The 22,126-nt window shown below is 42.9% G+C and overlaps 1 protein-coding gene across 1 annotated transcript in view; it reads right to left on the bottom strand.

The window, feature by feature from the left end:
- The window catches only part of SPTBN1 (spectrin beta, non-erythrocytic 1), a 111,436-nt gene extending 89,571 nt beyond the window's left edge, over positions 1 to 21,865 (bottom strand). The window contains exon 1 of the mRNA XM_006159031.3: positions 21,341 to 21,865. Within this exon, the coding sequence (XP_006159093.1) occupies positions 21,341 to 21,449 (109 nt within the window). The 5' untranslated portion in view covers positions 21,450 to 21,865. The remainder of the gene's footprint in view (positions 1 to 21,340) is intronic.
- Between the last annotated feature and the right edge of the window lie 261 nt (positions 21,866 to 22,126).

Here is a 22,126-nt window from a genome sequence, read left to right as displayed (position 1 = left end):
CTTAAAGACAGTGCACACCTGAGCCAGTCTCATAGCTTGTAGCGCTTAAAGAAGCGAGATTTCACGTGGCCAACTGTGATTCGTGTCCCGACCCTGTGGCTTGAAAAACAAATCCTCACAGGATGGAGAAATGGAAAATGGACTGTGGCATAGCCATGCCCCACAGTGGGTACTTCCCTCTCTCCCTCTTTCTCTCTCTCCAGCACATGTACCCTCTGGCAATTCAAAAAAAAGAAAAAAGACTATGCACAACTTTTTTGCTATCCTTCCCACATTTGTATTATCATTAAATTTGTTATTTGTTTGATTTAGCCATTCCACATGTATTAAGACAACATTTTGTACATTGTACATGTGGGTGTGTGTGTGTATTAATTGACTAATTAAAAATAAACACAGGAACTGGCAGGTAACACAGTGGTTGAGGGGCTGGCTAACCACAGTTCAAACCCCAGACCTGGCGGCTTGCTTTCTTACTTTCTCTGGTCAAATAATAATAATATAAATAATTTTTAAAATACAAAATTAAAATTTTTTTGAGAGGTTTTTGCTATAGGGCATGTGCGCTTGCCAGAAAGACAGAGAGACAGAAAGCGAGAAATCGCCCCCCAGGGGAGATGGCCACACTGCAATCCCTTCTCCTCCATTCTCTCGGGATCTTGGGCATGCAAACACACGTGCCCGGCGTGAGTTTAAGCCACCGGGTCCGGGACGCGAACTGCGGTCAGCTACATGGGAGTTTAGCAACATAGCCATTTCGCTAACTGCTGGTCCCACAAAATTAAAAATTTTTTAAGTTAAAAATTTTGTGTCTCATCTTGCTCCCTGTCAAGCCTGGTACTTTTGGGAAGTGTATTATATCTAGGAACCCACATTAGTTATTGGAAATAAGTTTCCCATTCCGTCAACAAACAATGAGGGAAGGAAGACTTTTTGTTATTGCTAAAGGGAATCTGAATATATTAGGAGTAAAAACCCCAACATGCATTCACAAGCAGCTGATGGCAACACTATTGATCCTCCCAATTCAAAAGGCCTGTGCTCCAAATTGTTTCTCCAATAATATGAATGAATCTGCTCGTTATGATTTAAATAAACAGGCTGTGAAGAGCCAGTGTGAGCATATAAAAAAAAGTACCCATCCAAAGCAGGTCAGAAGCATGTAAATGTTGCTAGTTTGCTGAAAGTTTCAGATTCTTTTTGGTTCCACATGTAACTGGTCCTACCTTTAAACTCTTCCACTCAATACACCACCAGAGACATAATCACTCCTTATATAACAATAAAGTCACCCCACAGTAACCTTCAAATGGGGTTTTACTTTAAAGAAAAACAGCCTCCAGCCATCACTGTCATGAAGAGGATATTCTAGGACACCCTTTGACCATTTAGAAGCTTGACTTTTTTTCAGCACTGGCTTCCTTTCCCTCCAAGGCCAAAGGCTGTTAGAACAGGCCTGGAAAACTCTTTTATATATGGCTTTAACATAAATGAAAACATTCTCCTGTTAATTATTGACATAAAGAAGGTCAGACAGGTCCATCCCAGCAACACCAGAGAGCAGTTCTCATCAGCAGCGTTTACTCTGGGAAAGGAGAGAAGAAACACTCCTTCCAGCTCAACACAGATCTGGACTTAACCTGTTTCCAAAGTCAATACAGTTAACTGCCCTAGGCTATTTACTCTTAGTTTTAGGATCTCTCTGTCACATTGTGCTTTCTGGCAAGGCCTGGCAAACAGGACAGACATTTTAGTTTAATGAACTGGTTAAAACCGGTTCCTATACATTCCCAAGTCTCCTAAGACTTACAGTATACCTGAACACAAAGGTCACTAGTAAGGGACTCCCAAAGGTATTTTTCAGAACTCTGTTTAGCAGAAACATCTTCCCAGGTCCAAAGTACAACTGAACAGTAATGTTGGACTCCCTAATGGGCCCAGTCTCTAGCCAGGGGTTTCAGCTAAGTGAGGATCTGATCTGTCTGCGTCTGGTATTAAGATGGTATGGAGGACCAGCAGATGGTGTAATGGTTGTATCACCGGACTCCCACGAGGTTGACAGTAGTTCAAGTCCCGGACTCGGCAGTTTAAAACACACACTGGGCACGTATGTGCATGTGCCCAAAATCCTGAGAGGAGAATAGAGGAGAAGGGTATCCGGAGAACTGGTATAGCAAGCTGGAAAGCTGCTCACTAAGCTAATGCTACTCTAGGGCCAAGCACCCCTCCAGATAAGTGCAAAAGATGGGGAGTTTAGGTGTTTTAAGAAACATCTGGTTTGTGTATTATATGGTTTACCCAAATAATGGCCACACACTGGCTGTTATCTCCATAGAGGCAATCTCAAAATACGGAAGTCGAGGGACCAGCAGATGGCATAATGGTTACTCCCACATAGTAGACCGCAGTTCAGGTCCAGACCTGTGAGTGTGTATGCCCAAAGTCCTAAGTGGAGAATGGAAAAGCGAATTGTGGTATGGCCACCCCCACTTGGGGGGTGATTTCTCATTTTCTGTCTCTCTAATCTCTCCAGTGGGTGCATGCACCCTATAGCAAAAATATCTTAAAAAAACAAAAGGAACCCAATAACCTGGTACTGTATTTTTTCTCTTTGAGTGACACTCTTTTACCTGAGGGATGCTCCTGGCAAATAAAAACTGTTACAATTCACCTGACTATGCACTTTTCAGCTCCTTCTACATGTTAATAAGTACACTGCAGCTCAAAGTACAGGTAAAGCTCACCGGAGATCACCTGAACTACATAAATCCATAATGAGCTTAATTCTCAAAAGATAAGACATACACATTCACACAAGAGGGTTTCTCTAGCACCTGCTAAAGAAAATGTCTTGAGAAAAAGATACATAGCAGTGACACACAGTACCTTTCAGTCTAGCACTGTCAGGCCTTCCTAATAAAGATTCTCACATTTTTCTGGACACAGACAGCAAAGAGGCAAACAACCAGGCATTCAGTAACCCAACAATCCTATGACGAGTCTTGTGATTCCATACTCTGAGCAGAATGATCCTCACACATCATCAGGACAGTCTTGCCTAGGCCAAATCAAGTCATTTCTGAAACTAGGTGGATTATAAACAACAAATATAAATAATTTGCTTCTTTTACGACAGATATGTAACGTACTAGGACATGGAAGATCATAACGGACAGCAAGCCAAATCCAGTTCGTGGCTTCAAGGTTTGACAATGAGTAAAGATGAACTGGTGCTCCTCTTAGAAACCGGTTTTAGATCTGGTCTGGGGAAAGACAGAAGGTGGCCTGAAAGCAAAATGCAAACAGCAGCTGGAAGTTGTTACTTATACTTGACAGCAGCCAAACCAGAAATGCGGATTATCCACTTTATTCGCACGTGGACATCACAGAACAAAAGGCCACTTAGCCTAAATATACCAACACATGCTTGAGCAGCTGAAAATGTTTAACGTCAAGAAAAACCTGCAAACTCTGAGAATCTGAACTTAAAATGTGTTTTTTTTGGCCCTACTCCATGTTCTTAGGTGATGCTGTCACCTTTGAAAATTGCTCCAGGGTTACCTTCTGTGAAGCCAATGCCTCGGCAGTGAACACTGTACTTTCACCTCCAAAATTCCACTTCAACAGAGTATCCTTCATCCCAGGTTCTCACAGGTACTTTACATATAATTTCGCACACTTGCAAAATGCAGACCAAAGGGCCTGTACTGCCAACTGAGTCTTTTTTCACTCTGCCAAAATTGCCAAAGCAAACTACCATCAAAAAAATGAGAATAAAAGTCTTCCAAAACTTAGGCAAGGCTTGAATTTTACACTGCATTTACCATGTTGCCCTTTGCTGTCACTACTCCTTAGGAGGGTGTCTCAGCAAATCCTTTAAGGTTGGAAAAGGATCAGAAATTTCTAATTCTCAGCAACTCACCCGATCAAGGTTGCTCAGATCCTAACAAAATGCTGTACCTACAAAGGTATCATGTGGGAAATAAATTCTCGAGAGACAGTACCAGAGGAAGAACTTAAGAGACCAGAGCAGCTCCCCTTACTAAGTATCCTTCGGCAAAGCATTCTTTGTTCCTCTGTTTCCTCATTCTCCAAATAGAAATACTTACTTAACAGGGATGTTCTGAGAAATGTATAAATTAATACTGCACTGCAAAGAACTTAACAACAGTGTTTTAGCTGCTATTTCTACCACTGCCATCTATACAAGGCTAGAGCTTAGGGAGGGACCTACTTTTCTTCTCTCTGCATGAGAATATCTTTTCTTTTGCTTTCCCTCTCCTTGTTGCCCATCAGTTTCCATACAGGACAGATTTTGTGAGCCCAGAGAAGAAGCTATAAAAAGCTTATAGTTTTCTGGCAGTAGGCATTTATCCTGCAGAGCTTTGGAGGAGCCTTCTATGACCTCAAAGTAACTACAGCATGGCCAGGCATTTATTTGCAGAGACTTTCAAATCTAACAGGTGAAGAAACAGATGCAAGTCACCTGTCCAAGGTCATCTAACCAAGATCAGCTGACTCCCTAGACCAGTGCCAAAATTAGCTGGATGGTTGCAAACGAAGAGGAGGACAGGAGGCCAGCAGGTAGATTGGTGGGTAAGGCTCTGGACTCCCACATGAACAACAGTGGTTTAAGTTCCAGAGCTGGCAGCTTGAAAATTACACTGGGCACATGTGTGTGCATGCCCAAAATCCCAGAAAGAGAATGGAGGAGAGGAATTGCAGCATGACCATCCTCCCTGGGGTGTCGGGGGGTGATTTCTCACTTTCTATCTTATGTTTCCATCTCTCCAGCAAGCACACACATCCTATGGCAAAAAAACCCTTACCAAAACAAACAAACAAAAAAAGTAAAACTCCAACTAATATTAATAAACATTAATTAAAATAAAAAGAAAAAATATAGATCATATCCCAGGTAAGATTTCTAGTTATTTCCCCAACAGTTCCATGATTTTGTGATCCCCTCTGGTCAAATCCCACCCCTAAACCCTAGTACCCCTTCTCTAACCTAATCCCAGTCAAACTTAAAACCTGCAACACAAATGTCAATTCTTCTAAAATGCTTCTCACATCTCACAACCAAGAACTGTCATTTGCCTGTCTTGAAATACTTGCCATTTTCTAATACTCCACTTTAGAATGTAATTTGAGACACTATATCTTATACACTCCCACATTTCACTGTGCTCAACACTGCACCCTGTTCACCATGACACCCACCTGCTTGTTGGATGTTGACTGAATGAGTGGAGTGGATGATTGTGATGGCTCCTTCAGAGGCCTTAGACCTATAAATGTGTTCTAAAAAGTTATCCTAGCTTCATCCCTAGCACTCATTCTTGGTTCATCAGGAGGTACATGCTACTCTGTCAGTCTGCAATGGTGCACCAACTGGAGCACATGTAAGTACCGGCTACCAGGCTTTGTCAATTGAGTTCTGATAACACATTCTAGCACATCTTCACCAAAGTACACAATAAAGAAACTGATGCAAAACTAGAGCCAACAGCTACTTCCCCGAGCCCATAGACAGCTCTTAGAAAGTTCTAGCTTTGGTTCCCTGAGCCCAGGAAGCAGCAAAGGTAGGCAGATCTGGGTGACGACAGGATTACAACAGAACATTACCATCAACCTCTCCTGCTAACTCTGCTGCCATAACTTAAATTGTACCAAGCTCCAGGTGCTGTCTGAAGCACCCACCCAAACATGTTTCTTTTATGCTACAGGTTAATTCCTATCTCAGAAGAAAGGGGGAAAGGACTAGGTTTTCATGACCTGTCTAAGCAAAGGTGTGTTAATAAGACCCAGCTTTCAATGTATGTAAATACATTTTCCCTCTCCTTTTGGTTCAGAGGCTTGTGGACAGATTCAAATGAGTCCTTGATACTTTGAAGTCAAGCAGTCACACAGTCTGGTTGCCACTTGAGTCATTGCTTCATTGCATCACAACAGATGCTTAGGGCCAAGTATTTCATCAAGCAGCTAAAAATCCAGAGCCCTCCCAGTCACTAGCAGTGATATATCCATGTTTCTCTGTTCCAGAGGACTCTGGTAACCAATGATTAATATTCCCTGAATTTAAGCTATGGCTCAAATGATACTCCCAACATGCCCTAACTGCATTTAGCAAACACTGTCTCCACTTACAGGCGGATGTCAGTTCCATCCTGCGAGATATGCAGGTGCATTACTCATCCCAAGGTTATGCTCTTGCAATAGAAATGATAAGCAAATTAGCAGACTGCATCATGTTTAATGGAAGGACTTACTCATCAACAGCAAGAGTGTTATCAGAAATTGATATTTAAAAATCTGATTGTTAAGCCTTCGATTTTCAGCTGTGTATTCAATTTGTTTTTAGGTTAAATGTGACACTTAAACACTTGTGAATCTGGCTGAATCCCTAAAAAGAATTATTAAAAATGGGTTTGAAGGGGGATCAGCAGGTGGTTGGTGGCTAAAAGCACTGGACTCCCACAGAGCCAACTTGAAAATCAAAACGAGTATGTTATTTTTGCATGCCCAAAATTCCAGGAGGAGAATGGAGGAGAAGGAATTATGGCATGGCTATCCCATGGGGGGGGTGATTTCTCATTTTCCCTCTCACTCTCCCCAGTGTGCACATGAGCCTTATGGGAGAGAAAAAAAAAAAAGGAAAGGAAAGGAAAAAAAAAAACTTACAAAAATTGGTTAAAACAATTTAAACTGAAATATCTACCCATATGCTGATGGACATGCACACTGAGCTTCCGTAGGTGTCTCTGCCTATTTAGAAAAAAGTTCACACTTTAAGTTCAAAGTGAACGATGTGCCATTTTTAAGAATTAAGGGGCTAGTTTTATCACTTGCTGGCTAAATGACAATACCATCTCATTTCACCTTTCTGATCCTCAGGTTCCTCTATCCACAGAGCACATACGATACCACCTACTTCACAGAGTTACTGAAGAAATAAATAACATGTGCATGAAGGCACTGATTCAGACCTGCCTTACGCTGGAAAGCCCCGCCTCAAACCTTTCTTTTAAGTGATGTTTGATGCAGGAGAAAGAAGTCTGTGGTTTAACTTTTACTTCTCAGGCACCACTAGACTCATGAGCAATGTGGTGGAAAGGGTATGACCTCGGATTCCAAACCAGACCCGTGTCAATGGGGCCCTCCCAGTTCACCGGTTTACCACGTGGCCAGGCTAAATGAAGGCAGGGCACAGAGTGATTCAAGAGCAGCAGTTTATCAGTACCTGATGAGCTTTCCGACCCTGGGCAAAAAGAGCTGACCTCCTAGGCAGGAGGAAGGAAACCACATCATAAATATCACCAGAAGGGAAGATGCTTTCTGAGCAGCTGGGGCTGAGGAAGTTGCTTCAAAGCAGACTCAAGATACTGTGTGGGCAGCTGCTAGCAGACCTTGGTTCAACGGCTCCCTCCACACCCAGCCACACCTAGACCCTCCCAAAAAAGATCACTATCTCTGGAGAGGCCCTATGGAGTGAGGGTTTAATGCTAGGCCTCTGAGAACAGTCAGCCAGTTGTGAATGCCTGTTCCACCACTTAATAGCTATATGACACTGAGTAAATTACTTCATCTTCCCAAGCCTTGGTTTCCACATCTGTAAACAGAGATAATGTCTCCCTATCTCCAGCATTCTTTTGAGCTTAACAGTGAAATGAGATAATGCATATAATAAAGAACACACAGTCTGGTACATAGGTATTCGATAAATGTTCGCTTTTATTACTGAAAAAGTGTCTGTTTCCTTCATCAACAGACACTAGCCCAGTTGAGTGAACCTGACAAAAAAGACAGCCTCAAAATCTGTTTCCCAGTATGACTTTTTTTAGATTTAATTATGAGTCTGTTGTTTTCTCTCTCTCTCTCATTTACTTATTTATTTTAGTTTTTTGCCATAGGGCTTGTGTACTTTCCTGAGAGAGTTAGAGAGAAAGTAAGAAATCACACCTTTCCTGCACCCCCCAAGATGGCCATGCTGCAATCCCTTCTCCACTATTCTCCTTTCGAGGTTGTGGGCATACATGTACATGCACACAGGATGATTTTCAAGCTGCTGTGTCTGGAACTTGAACCATGGTCAGCCATGTAGGAATCAGTGCCTTAACAACCACACCATCTTATGTTTACTTTTTTATTCCAAGACCATACATGTGAAAGGAAGTGAGAAAGAAACACCTTCAACATGGCCTGAAGACCATGACCCATCCACCAGTCCCAGATCATGGACACCAAGTCCGTACTCACATCTTCGAATGTGAACTGGGAGTCTTCCCATCAAGGACTGCCTCACAGAGGCAGTTGTGTTACCACTGCACCACTCTTTGGGCCCTGTGAGTTTGAATTACTTCATAGAGGAGTTTATATACGTAACTGTTAGTGATTCTCACAGCAAGGAAGAGTAGAGAGAACAATCCTACTATATTTTGCAGGTTCATAAAGCACTCCCCCACCTTTTCCTATATACACCCATTCTAATCCCATTAGTAAAGAAAACAGTATGTTTTCCTGTCTCTTGATTTGTGTGTGAGCTTCTTGAGGGCAGGGATAGAAACTGCACTCCTTTAATCCCGGTACCCAGCAAAAGCTTTACACAGAGGCCCTCCATAGGCAGATTAGACAGGGGTTGAGACATGGCAGGATCGTTATCATTCTAACGACCAGGTCTCCTAGTCCAACAGTTTTGTTCATTTTTAATGGAGGAAACCTTGACAAATGAGTTCACTGTCAATTTCCACTGGAGGAGGGGGAACAAAGAGAAGGGATCCCAAATCAAGAGCTGGGTTGGGAACCAGCAGTTAGCGTAATGGCTATGTCGCTGGATTCCCACGTAGTCGACCGCGGTTCGTGTCCCGGACCCGGTGGCTTAAAACTCACGCCGGGCGCGTGTGCGTGTGTGCCCAAGATCCCGAGAGGAGAATGGAGGAGAAGGGATTGCGGCGTGACCATCCCCCCTGAGGGGTGATTTCTCGCTTTCTGTCTCTATGTCTCTCTCTGTCTGTCTGGCGAGCGCACACGCCCTACAGTGAAAATCTCTCCAAAAAAAAAAAAAAAAAGAGCTGGGTCACACCCGGCGCCCCACTGTGCCTCACTTTCCTCTTCCAGAAACACCAAGCAGACCTTTTCCTTATCAAACAAAGAGGGAGCAAGGATCAATGACATAATTCATGTTTGCAGACAACTATGAGCTCATAGGAAAATGAGGTAAGAAAGGTCATTTTGGAATCACTTGATGACAATGGGTAAGATGACTATCGGCTGGGATCTGGGCCTGCCTTCCCGGACTCCGGGCACACTGGGGGCAACCACAAAGGCAGACAGCTTCCAGAGTCCCTTCCCACTCATGGTTCACCTGGACTCAGAAGGTCCTTGCTCTGGTGCCTCTCCTCCAGCCATCTCAATGTATTGCCTTGATAGAGACTATAGTCTGCCAAGGACTCGCAGTCAGGCTGGCCACAGTCAGGCCTACTGTTGAATGAGTACGACTTTTAAATCTCAAAAAAAAAAAAAGTTAAAAATTATTTCCTTGTGTCTCAAGCAAAACAATCACCTCCTGCCTTAAAGCTGAAATCATAAGAGTTGCAGAAGAACAACGAAGATTTTTTTTTTTTTTTAAGAGGGGGAAGACTGGAAGGTACCAAAGGCTGGAAAAGTAGTTCTTGAGCCAAAATTTCGTTTTCTCTCAGATATTTCTTAAGTTTAAAAGGCCAAGTTTGCACACTAATAAGTTATCTAAATTTCTGAAGCCCTGCCTCTATTTGCTGAGAGTGTGATTTTAACTGCCTGGCTTCCAGAAATGCATTACTCACGCTATATCTGTGAGCAAAGACACACTTGTGGTTAGAAAAGCTATGTTTGTTTTATGGTCATACAATATAAAAATGTGAATGGCTGCCACACCTAGAAAGGATTTCGGTTTCATGGGGCCCTCTTTTTTAAAACAAAAAGAAACAAACAAAAAGCCCATCTTTTTGCTATGTAACTAATTACATTAGTGTAACTTTTGAACTTTCTTCTGGTCTAACTACTCTTGACAGATCCCACTCAAAAGAAAAAAAAAATAGAAGAGATAATCTGATGTCTAATTTTGACAAAACTGGTCTGTCTCTCCAAGTACTTTAGCCAGGTGGGCTTCACTGTCTTCTCCTCCCCACCCAAGTTTAAGTAAATTCCCCAGCACCCTGTAGTCTGTGGAAGTATGTGAGGTAGTCCATACACAGAAGGTCTGTACATTGAGTGGGGGATGGGGGAACAGAGGTTGTCCCTAGGGTCATATCAAAATTCAATTTTATCAGAAAAGTAGATAGGCCAGGCTAAGCCCTTCTTGAAATTATATCTTAGCCACATCACCAGGACAAGATTATCATAAAATGATTCATTCAGCAAATCATTAAGAGGCTGGTGATGCCACCTCTCTTAAGATCAGCAACTCACTTTAAAACAACTACTTGTGTATCAGCGCTTACAATACTTCACTCACTCATTCATCCTTTATTTGTGCAACACTGATTCACATGCCAAGCACTAGGAAGAAACAGATAGATGAACACACACACACACACACACACACACAGATGCTGTCCTGGGAATTCACAAGTATCTGCCCAGTGTCAGGTCCACAGTACCTGTAGTCAAATACCTCCTATACTAGGTTGACCCAGTGTGCCTGAGACTGAGGGAGATTCCCTGGATGTGGAGTGTTGTCTGCTAAAACCCCAAAAACTTCTGACAAACCAGGATGAGTTGGACCCCTTAGTTTAGCAGTTACAATATACCTAATTTAATCTTAGTAACCACCCCCAAGGCTAATTATTCTTCCCAGATGAAAAAAACGAGGCTCAGTGAAGTCCCTGGTAGAGCCAGGATTTGAAGGCTGGCTTCCGTGAATACACAGTCCATGTGCTTTATCCCTGATTTTCAGAATGAGATAAAACATCCCACAGCCCTGGTGACCTCCTCCCCACACCACTGCCACCACCAGTGAATCTGAATCAGCCTCCTCCAGGGCTCTCCTGGTCACGGCCACAAACACACAGACTGCACAGCTGAGATTTCATCTGCTTGGCAGCTGTGTGCATAGTCTTCCTCTACCACTGCAAGACTGAATTCTGTAGCAAGAGTTGTTTTTGTTTTTATTATAGGGCATGTGAGCTTGGTGGAGAGAGACAGAGACAGAGAGAGGGGGGGAGTGAGAAATCATCCCCCAGGGAAGATAGCCATGCTGCAATCCTTTCTCCTCCATTCTCCTCATGAGATTTTGGGCTCACATGACTGGTGTGCTTTTCAAGCTGTCAAATCCGAGACTCAAAACATGGAGTTGGCTATGTGGGATCCCACGCCTTAACCTCCATATCACCTGCTGGCCCCAATAGTAAGACATTTAAACCTCTACAGGAACAAACGTTCCCCCTCAACAGAAATCAGGACACATTTCCAAGCACCAGAAATATTTTTTGCAATACAATAGTATTCACATCTTAAATACTATAAACTCAACCTAACAGTCTTTAAAAACATGTTGGCATTTAACAATTCAACAGACTTTCAAACATATTGTACATTTTACAACGGAAATTTTTATTTCCGTTTTTCCAAAATTTTCTTTAAAAATACACCTTCAGAATTTCTCTTAAAGAAACCTAACTTAAAATGCTCAGGCCACATTCTAAGAGGCAGTCTGGTCTTCTATCATTTTGATTGTAACCATTCCATTCGATTGCCAATGCAGACAAAATACCAATAGTTTACATAAGGATTTCAGGCAAACACACACCCCTGTAATCAGTCTGTGCCACAGCTCTTACTCCAAATTCCATCACAGTGGCACTCTTGGGGGGTGGGAGGGGATTCCCCTGAAATACTGATACAGCCTATGTAATTTCCTTACCACCAGAGAGAAACAGAGCCTCCTGACTTTTTATTTATATTTTGCTCATATTCTTCATGAATAAAGCGTGCCTTGGTGATCCTCAAATTAACTTTCCACTTGCATCATTTAGGCATTAAAAAGGGGCTTTAAGGCCAGATCTTTCACAAGGCCTTTGTGAAGCCAAATACAGGCCAGTCTCCATGCTACTGTGATTACTGTATTTACTACTTAAAGGTCTTGTGCCTCTTGAAAACAGGGCTGGGGGAGAGAGAAAGGCTAAGAAAGGCCTTTCAAAAGCAAACACAGTAGAGGCATTCAACTAACTCGTGGAGGGCGGTTAGTATCAGTTTGCCTACAGTAGCTCACTCACTCTCTCTGACAAAGTGTGGATGCCTTGGTTTTAGTAGTAACTGTTCCACATGCTTTTAATGAACCTGGGAGAAGCACTGTCCACACTGTGATTTTCAATTTACATCAAAAGTCACTAGGTTTTCAGAAGGAGAGTATTTCAGTTGGGTTAGTTTTCAGGCAAACCGAAAATTCTTCAAACAGACTCTGAAGGAAACCACACCCAGAACAGGTTTCAGGGGGTGGGGGCTGAGGCACTCCAGTCAAGTTCAAAAGGCTCAGCCCTGGTGCTCCCTTCGGCAGCACATATACTAAAAGGCTCAGCCCTGCTGGGCCCTGATTTGCCATTTAACCAGGACCTACAATGATGATGACTGCTATAGATTAGTAAGCACTTACCATATACCAGGGACTGTGCTGAACAATTTCCAGGGAGAATCTCACCTAAATCTAAGAATAAGGGGAGTAATCTAAGAATAATCTCATTACATAGAATTTGTATTACCTGCATCCCATAGATGAAGACACAGGTTCAGACTGGTAAGTAACCGCCCTCATTTGGAAAGCAATTTGGCAATATTTGGCAAGGAATAACCATATACGAAAAGGTAAAGATATTATGTTAAGAAATAAGAGACTCGCAGGTGGTGTAGTGGTTGAGGCACTGGACTTCCACATGGCTGACTGTGGTTCAAATCCCAGACCTGCCAGTTTGCTTTCTTTTCTCATTCTTCCTCTCTCTGGGTTGAATTAAATAATAATAATAAATAATAATAAAGAAATTAAAAACAAGAAACCAAGACAAAATTCAATCTATATAACAATAATAGTGTTGAACTGTGTGTTTTAAGAAAATTTGCTAGGATTGCAGGACCTTACATGAATTATTTTTTCACGTTTATTTATTTTGAGGGCATAATACTGCTGCGAAATAACAAATATATCCAAAAATTTGTAAACTACTACAAAGGAACAGCTAGAAATTTAAAGTGTGCCCATTAATGACCTTCTAGTTTGCCTCTGAATGAACCTCACTGGAGTTCTGTTCCGACTCTACAGCTCACACTGCCCCCCTTCCCATCAGGAAGGCCCCTGAGCTGTGCCTTCAAGAACCAAAGTCACTTATCTCCCCTACCCCTTTCCTTTCACCTTCCAAGAGACAAAAGCTTCCAGCTAACAAGTTTCAGCAGGTGCTTTTTCTCCTCTCCCTAATCAATAACCAGTCATTTTAAAGCTTCACTTGCAGACTCAGGAAATGAGCACTTATCAAGTAACAGATGACGTAACCTGTTTCAAATCTACTCTCAACACCCAAACCTGAAGGCACTGCTGGATGAGTCTGACGCCATGAAACTGGACTAAAGTCTAACCAACTGTAAGAACAGCGACATTAATTTAACACAGGATCCTTCTGCTAAGATGAAGTGTGGGGATGAAGGGGGTACTTTAGCTTTATTAAAAAAAAATCCTCCAGGCATATTTGCAGGGTTTCAGTAACAAAGCAGGTATGACTAGTAAGCCTCCACTTTCTGGGACACTGTGCTGAAATTCTGAAAGAACCGAGAAACTGGCACAGAGTGTTTTTGTAATTCTCCATTAATATCAAATAGGTAAATGAAAATAAACCTCACAAATTTCTAGAATGGCAGGATTAGCAAGTAGGAAAATCCCAATTTCTGTAAAGATTCACAAAGTTAGGAATCAGCCAACCATGCTTCAAAGTCCTGTAATCTTCGAGAGAAATACTAATCTTTGATTATTATCCATTCAGCTACTCAAGATTATTATTGTTAAAATGATCCAGTCTATTTTTAAAAGCAAAACCAATGCTTACATTCAATGTAGACTATAAATAAAACACATAAACTTTAACCTTCAGAAAGGTCATTTCTGGGACCATTCCCTTCTTTGTTCATAAGAGTTATGGGACAGGGCACCAGTAGAGATTATTTCCAAGACAGCACTTTTTTGACTTGAATGTACATACAAACCACTTGGGCAACATCATTAAAATGAGGTTCTGATCCAGTAGGTCTGGAGTGGGCTTGAGATCCTGCACTGCTAACAAATTCCAAGTCACCCACAGACCACACTGAAGAACAAAGTTCTAAATCCCTTGTAGTTCAAAATTAAATGAGATTAAGTTGTTTCCAAATTTCTCATTCCAACAAATGCCAACACTGGCCTTCAGCCTCCCTTCTTTTTTTTTTTTTTTTTTTTGTGGGGGGAGGTTTTTGCTATAGGGTGCGTTCCTCGCTAGACAGACAGAAAGTGAGAAGTCACCTCCCAGGGGCAATGGCCACACCGCAGTCCCTTCTCCATTCTCCTCTCCGGATCTTGGGTACGCACGCACACACGCCCAGCGTGAGTTTTAAACCACCGGGTCCAGGGCTTGAACCATGGTAGACTACATGAGAGTCCAGCGACATAGCCATTATGACAACTGCTGGTCCCTGCCTCCCCCTCTTGACCAACACTCTCCAAAGCAATCTTCATTGTCAAGAGTCATACTAACCTTTGTTGGGGGGCACGGGGTGGGGAGGACGCCAGAATAAATCACTCTCTTATTTAAAAATCCCTTCCCAGTGTCCCACCTCCTGACTGACTTCCAAACTCCTTAATCTGCCCTTCAGGGCCCAGCATCCTCCAGCTTTTGTTTATTATGCTTCCAGAACCCCTCCTCCTACCACCTGCCCTCTCTTTCTGCACTCTAAGCTTAGCCACCCTGAACCTGCTTGAGCTCCCCTACTGGGTTCCTTGCCTCTTGCCTGGAACAGGTTTATCTTTGCTCTGGTTTCCACTCACTGGTCAGCTCAGCCAGCATTTCCAGCAAAGCGGAAACACACCCCAACACACGCTCTAACCCAAGCACAGCTGCACTCAAAAAACAGGTCATCAATAGGCTTCTGCTAATAATAAGGGGAATAAACAAAAGAGCATGCACTGTATTTTTAAAGTCAGCTTTAATTTAATATTTTATTTCTTAGAATCCTTTTCACTTAAAGTTGTCTAGATTAGTGACCAACTACTGAGCTTTTAAATGGTAATTCCTTTGAAGCCATAAAATGATTTAACAACTGCCCAGTTTTTAACTAAGCCAATCCAATAAGGAACACTGAAGTAAAGTCAGAAAAATGTTTACAGCGTCCTTATCATGTATTTCCCCATCATTAGGTTTTCACAGCTGGGCCTTAGAGCTAACAGAAACTTGTCAGGCAAAAGGGAAAAAAGGCACCAGGATATAAAAATGGCTGAAATACACCTGGTTTATTTTGATAATGTACACAAGTATAATTACTTGATAATGTGCACAAGTCTGAACAAATATATAGCCATGACACTACCATTAATAGAAAACTCTGAAAGCTCTGTTACTATCCGTGTCATTCCAGTAGAAAGGACTAAAAGACAAGATTGTTAAATCCGTATTTGAATTGCCCTCCCACGTTTAGTGGTAATCTACAATACTGGAAATTCTGTCTTCAGTGTGAATAGAATCACCTGCTAAGCTACTTGAAACTACTTATTACTGGACTACTCTCAGAGTCTCTGATCCAGGAGGCAAGAAGTGGAGGCCTAAGAATTTACATTAGCAAGTTCCCAAGACATCTGGGAACCTAAGCTGAGAATGTCAATTTGAGAATCACTGCAGTAAGGTAGGCCACACACTGACTTCAGCTGTTTGGTATTTTATAAATATTTAGTAGCTTCTATGGTAAGACAGGTTTTGTCAGACTTCAATCTTTAGGCTCCCAGACTTTGTGTAGTGTCAGGAAAACGAAACTGTAGCAAAAAGCAGTATGTGAAAAATCAAAGGAGAATGACCAATGTTGAAAGTAAATTTTAAAGGAAGGGAATTCCAGCAGGGATTCTCTGGGAATACTTAAATAGGAGGCACATGAACTGATTCTGACACATGTAATAACTCCCAGAGGAAGAAACCAAGAGGCAGGATTTCAAGGGAGGGAGAAGATAGGACAGGTTAGGGAGCCACCAGTCTGCGGAGCAGAATGACAGGACCTGGAGTTGGGAAGGCTGGTCAGAGTCAAAGCCCAACAAAGTCACTTCCCAAAAGTTTTTTTTAATTTCGGTTTTTAAGTTAGCACATAACAGGACTAGCAGGTGGCATGGTGGTTAAAGGCACTGGACTCCCACGTGGCTGACCAGAGTTCGAGTCCCAGACCTGGTGGCTTGCTTTCTGACTTTCTCTCTCACTCTATCTCTCTCTGGTTAAATTAAAAATAAATAAAGTTAAATAAAATAATTCCTTAAAAATAACACATTAGCACATAAGAACTGTACGTATCTACTGGATTCAGTGTGATGAGCTGGTACAAATATACCTCTTATCAAGGCTGGCTTAAGGGGAGCTGGGAAGGGGTACTTGAGGAAAGCCAGAAAGAATCAAGTACAGAGGGAGCAGAGGGCTGTGACAGACGCCTTTCCAGGCGCAAGATGGAGAAGAGGTGGAACAGTCATCCAGAGAGCTTTCTTGGCAGTAGGTTGTCCCATACTTCAGTCCCCTAAGTGGAATCTGAAAGCAGTTACCTATCACCCCCCTCTTCTCCATCACTGGCCTCCAAGAGTACTTCTAACAGTCTCCCCCATCAACACTAGATTTAAGCTGAAATGCTGTAGTTGCTTTGACTGTCAAGTGTTCTAACCCACTGAAGGCAACTCAGGTACAGAAATCTGCCCAGCTCTCAGAAGACATGAACTTCCCATGCCAACAGCAAGCATTCATGACATCTGGGGGTCAGGTGTCCAGGTCCATACCCAACCCACACTCTGTGGCACAATGGGAGGAAGAAAAGATTTGGAGTCAGTGCATTCTGGAAAGCTAGCCTCATACTGGTTAATCTTAGTCCAATTAAACATTTCTTTATAAAAAGCAAGAATATCCATCTCACAGGATTATCTGTACTAAGGAAATGCACATTTAATTAGAATTTATTAAGTACTAGATCCCACGCTGGGCACTTTGAATAATCTCATTCAGTTAATTAAGTAAGATGATCTATCTTAAAATTGAGTGCTATACACAATAATTACTACTGCACAACATTTTTAAAAAATTTGAATACACAAATCTATTAGAAACGTCTAAATTTTGAGTTGAAACTCTACGAACCTGGCAAAAGGATGTTTTATCTTTTCTGGTGATTCATTCCACAAAGTTGTGTGGGCTTTTAAAAATGATACTAGCAAGTATTCAGACCAAAAAAGTCAATCTTTTATGTTTTCATTAAACTCAAAACTCTTCTTCTATAAATTCTGCCTCTCCAAAACCATTTGTCATCAATTCTTTTCACTGTGACAAAGGAAAATATTTTAAGAGAATTACTTTAAATTTTAAAACTTCAAGAGCAGATTTTCTTCAGCACAAGCAAGTGTAAATTTAGCAATCACCTTCCTCTAAAATTTGAGAAAGCAAGACAAATACTTAAGAGGGCATAAACTGGAAATTGGCTGAAATCTCGAGAATACATTTTATTTATGATCCAGGGGTATTAAAATCAGCACTATTCTATCCCTAAGAACGAATAAATTTAAACAAAATATTAAGAAATTCAACAATTCAAATTCAAATTAAACTCTGAGCACATCAGAAACTTAGGTGTAATGCATTCCCAAGTCTTGAAATCCTCAATTCTCCCTCTATGTCCCAAGACAGAACTCCACAACCCTTCCTGGTGAAAATCCACTGAGCCAGAACAGCTAAAGAGAGCACCTTCTACAGAAATGGCTGGTGCGGAATGTCAGGGTCAAGCGCAAAGAAGGCAGAATATGTTTATTCTGATGCTTTTAAACTAGATCCTGCCTTCATTACTGCAAGAGACAACAGAACCAATGTGTGGGGGGGAGGGCAGACAGGCAGGCGAGAAACCTGGTTGGGGTGGGCACTTCCCAACCTCACCCCCCCCCCTTTTTTTTAAAATGGAATCTGCATATCTAGAAGCCTGGGAGGAAAAGTTATGGGATGCAAATGTGCATCCTGAACTCAACAACACCTGTTACCCTGGACAGGTTATTTGCCTCCATCTCCTCCAAAACTTCACAGGTATGTGATAAGACTAGGTAAGACACCATCTATGCAGCTAGTACTGCCTGTGACATTGAAAGCACTCAATGGAATCTCTGACAGAAGAGACAGAGACTTTTTGGAATAACTGGGATGCAAGCACAGTCTTTAAAAACTGTACAAAAGGATTCTATCACTGAAATGGAAGGCAACAAGCATGGGTTTCTGAGTGGCAGGGTGGCAAGGTGAGCATTTTGCTAGAAGGAATAAAGCTGGCTGACATAAACGAGAGAGTATCATGAGCCTCTGTAATTACAAACACGTTTTTCAAAACATGTGAAGTGAGTTTTGTTGTGTTTTGCCTTTTTCCTCTTCTTAAAACAAAAATAACTAATCAACTTTAAAAAATACGTGATTCTGAAAAAAGTGATAATTTTTGCAGGTGAAAAATTAGAGAAAGAGGGGTGTGTGTGTGTTTTGTGTGTGTGAGTGGGTTGGTGTGGGCGATTAATGTTGACACTCTCAGAAGTTGAAGGCCCTGCCTATTCCTATGTCAGGAACCTTAGAGTGGTAAAGACATCACTCTATATATCTCAGTCCCTGAAGTCAGGGAGGGCTTGTTTTTATTACTTATTAACTCTTAAGTCTGTACAAACTACTTTATCTAAACAGACTAGAAGTATTTTACTATCATACTTTCCCTTAGCTAGAACATCAAATCTCATCCTTACAAGTCCTCTTGACATTTTTAGGATCAAATGGCAAATATACTTGAGACCAGCAATAATGCAGGAATAACTTCCATCGAATCACAGCTCTCTCAGGCACAGACGCTAAATGAATACATTCATATGGGAGGCATAAAAAGCCAATTCAGATAAAGAGAGGCATTTCACCAATATCAGATGTTAAGTACAAGGAAAGATTATACCCAAAAGCGTAAAAAAGGGCAGCTTCATATGCATGGACAAAATTAAGTCAACAGATAGAAGTTGCATGTTAGCAAAAACACATAATGATTGGAAGAACTACAAATACTAAGCAAATTACCAACACAGAGATGGGGGGTGGAAAAGGTTTTATCAAAATTCTCCTAAAGGTGTTTAAAATGCAATCAGTTCCATTCGTTACTAAGGACACTGCTAACTGTTAATAATTCTCCTGAGACCCACTATACTTGAAAGTTAATTCACCCTCTCTCAGTTCCTCAACATGGGTGGTTTTCTGTTATAGAAATACCAACACCAAACTTGTGTAACTCCTGAACCACAAGATTTAAAGATAAGAAAGTAATCTGGGGCTAAATTAAGGAACAAAGGTCATTTTTTTTTTAAGTCACCATTCAAAATGCGAAAAGCCCACTCTTTTTGAAGAGGTTTCCTTGAGAAAAACAGTATGAAGTAAAAATATCAGGGGCACGTGGTAATTTTTTTAATTTAAAATTTCCGCTGTCCAACAAGAGTTTAGACATTTCCTGTGGGTAAGCTCCACCCTTCTCAGCCAGCAGTTTTACAACCATCCCGGACCCTTCAGAGCAGTCTTTTGTTATGGGTGGGCCTTGGGGTGCACTCCTTCCCACACCTTCTTGTATCTTTTCCTGGTTTCACATCTTTTGAGACTAGAATATGTGGAGTTACTGGGGTTGGTGAGGGGTTTTCCCAAGGAGGATTCCCATGGCCATAAGACAGGACAGGGGAGTACAGCCCAGGGAAGGGGAAGAAGATCGTGATCTGGATTCTCAGATCCTACAGTTGTGGGACTCCGGACACAAACCCAGATCACTGACATCAACCCACTCCTTGGTTTACCACTTGCAAGCTCCCCCTCACCAAAGTTTTCAAAAAGTTAATTCCACCTCTGGAGAATTTAAAAGGAACGAATAGGAGACATAACCATTCCCAAGAGTGATGGGAGCTTCCTCCAAGCCAGCTGCCCCAGGAATGCAACACTGCTTAGCAAATGTTTAAAATCACGTCCTGTTCTGCCTCTTGTTGTCCAGAAAAGTGTCATTACTGTCAACTATTTCACAAGACAAATAAACCTATGAATGAAATATATCCCTCCCCCCATGAAAACATTCTAGGACTGAGCTTCCTTCCTTCCTCCTCCTCACAAGAACCACTGTTTGGGGTACTAAGAAGAGTTAAAATAGGAAACACACGCAGTCTTCAGATACTACTTTTTTACCGCACTTGCCATTCCCGGCCTATTACTGATTATCCAGGGATTTCCAAACGGAAGTAGTTCTGTTTTCAGTTAGAACCCTTTTCCCATAGAAGCTCAGAGCTGGCCAGGGCCTGGCTGGGCAGGGGCAGCTCAGGCCTGCAGGGACCAACCCAGCCACAGGCGGGATAGAGTCCACTGCTGCAGCGCAGGACCCTGTACGCCTTAAAAATAAAACGCTATAAAATATTGGACCCATTCAATTATATAAGCCACTACAAACTCCAAGAAACCCGTAATTGATCCAAATAATCCAACTCACAGCACTGGAATGACAATAACCGGCTTTCTTTATAAATCACATAGCCCACTAAATTGAAGGGAAAGCTCTCCCCCAACACAATACATCAAAGAGTTAAAATTAAGCTTCTGAATCAAAACTGTAATTTGCCAAAAGCTCAGGAACAAAAAGACCACTCCCTCCGCCCCTTCGCTATTGTTCTAGAGGACGGGACTGAAGCTGTGCACTTTACACCTTTAAGGCTTAAAGAGGTAAGAGGCTGGGGGCTGGGACCCAGAGCAACCAGGAATCAAATACTTGCATACTAACCGGTCTGTTAGCACTGATCTCTCGAGGTGCAAGGGGAGCTAAAAGGAGAAAAAAACATGTGTACACTGGTCCGCGGATCCCTGACAACCGAGAGGGCCAAAGGGCTACTGGAGAAAGAAGGGCTCCAATGATGGCTTTTCAGGAGTAGAGCGAGAGATACCAGGTAGTGAATGGGGTGCTCGCAGTCAGCCAGAAGCTTTGGGGCCAGGCCCTGCAACCGCCGGTCTTCATTAAGGTCGCGTAACATATGGAATAAAGCCCCAGAACCCCGTTGGCATGGCCCCGGGGCAGGCCCGGCCTTTGGGAGGGAGCCTACCTTGGAGCTGCTTGAACCTCCCCTCGAGCTGATTGTAGTTGTAAGGCACCTGCCCGGTGTACGTCGGCGTCAGCGGCCCAGAGATGCTGGAAGTCCTCTGCAATTCCATTATGCCCGGCGAAAAGCCTAGGCGGGCTACACTGCGAAAAACCCGCTCTGGCCCCCTCTACTCCCCATCCAACGCGCAGCAGCTTCCGCAGGCTGGGCTCCCGGCCGGCGACAAGGCTGGCTCTTACGCGAGCCGCATTTCGGTCTTAAAGTCCAGCAGGGCTATCTGATAGGAAGCTGGCAGCAGGAGAGTCCACCTTAGCCCGGAGCAGTTACTACTCGGGCATCTAAGTCCTTGCGGCGTTCCCTCCTCCTGCAGTCCGAGCCTAGAAGCTTGAGGGAAGCCAAATCCTACTTTACAACAGTTTAAATATGGCCAATGCTAAGCACCCCCGGGTCCCGAGCCCGGGAGCTCACGGCAGCAGCGAAACACACCTCCTCCCCGCAGCCCGCGGCGGCCGCCGGTTTGTAATTTAATCAGGAGCCACTCGCCGTGTGCTGGGCGGTGATGTCACCTGATTAGCATAACAGCGTCCTGGAGGAAACGCAGGCCGTACCACGAGAAAGGCGCGGGGGAGGCCGGCTGGCCGCCGCCCCCAGGCCGCCGCCCCGCATGGCTAGCCTCTGCCCTGTCGCCCACCCAGCCGGGTCCGGGACGCGCCGCCGGCCCAGCCGCGGTGGTACCTTCCCGAACAAAGCTGGTGGAATTACAATCTTTCCCGCAGGTCCCGGGCCGCG

This window comes from Tupaia chinensis, unplaced genomic scaffold (assembly GCF_000334495.1).
Source record: "Tupaia chinensis unplaced genomic scaffold, TupChi_1.0 Scaffold000622_1, whole genome shotgun sequence".
In the NCBI taxonomy this organism is placed as follows: Eukaryota; Metazoa; Chordata; class Mammalia; order Scandentia; family Tupaiidae; genus Tupaia; species Tupaia belangeri.
The sequence above is the reverse complement of the archived record's forward strand: the minus strand, read 5'-3'. Positions and strand labels throughout refer to the sequence as shown.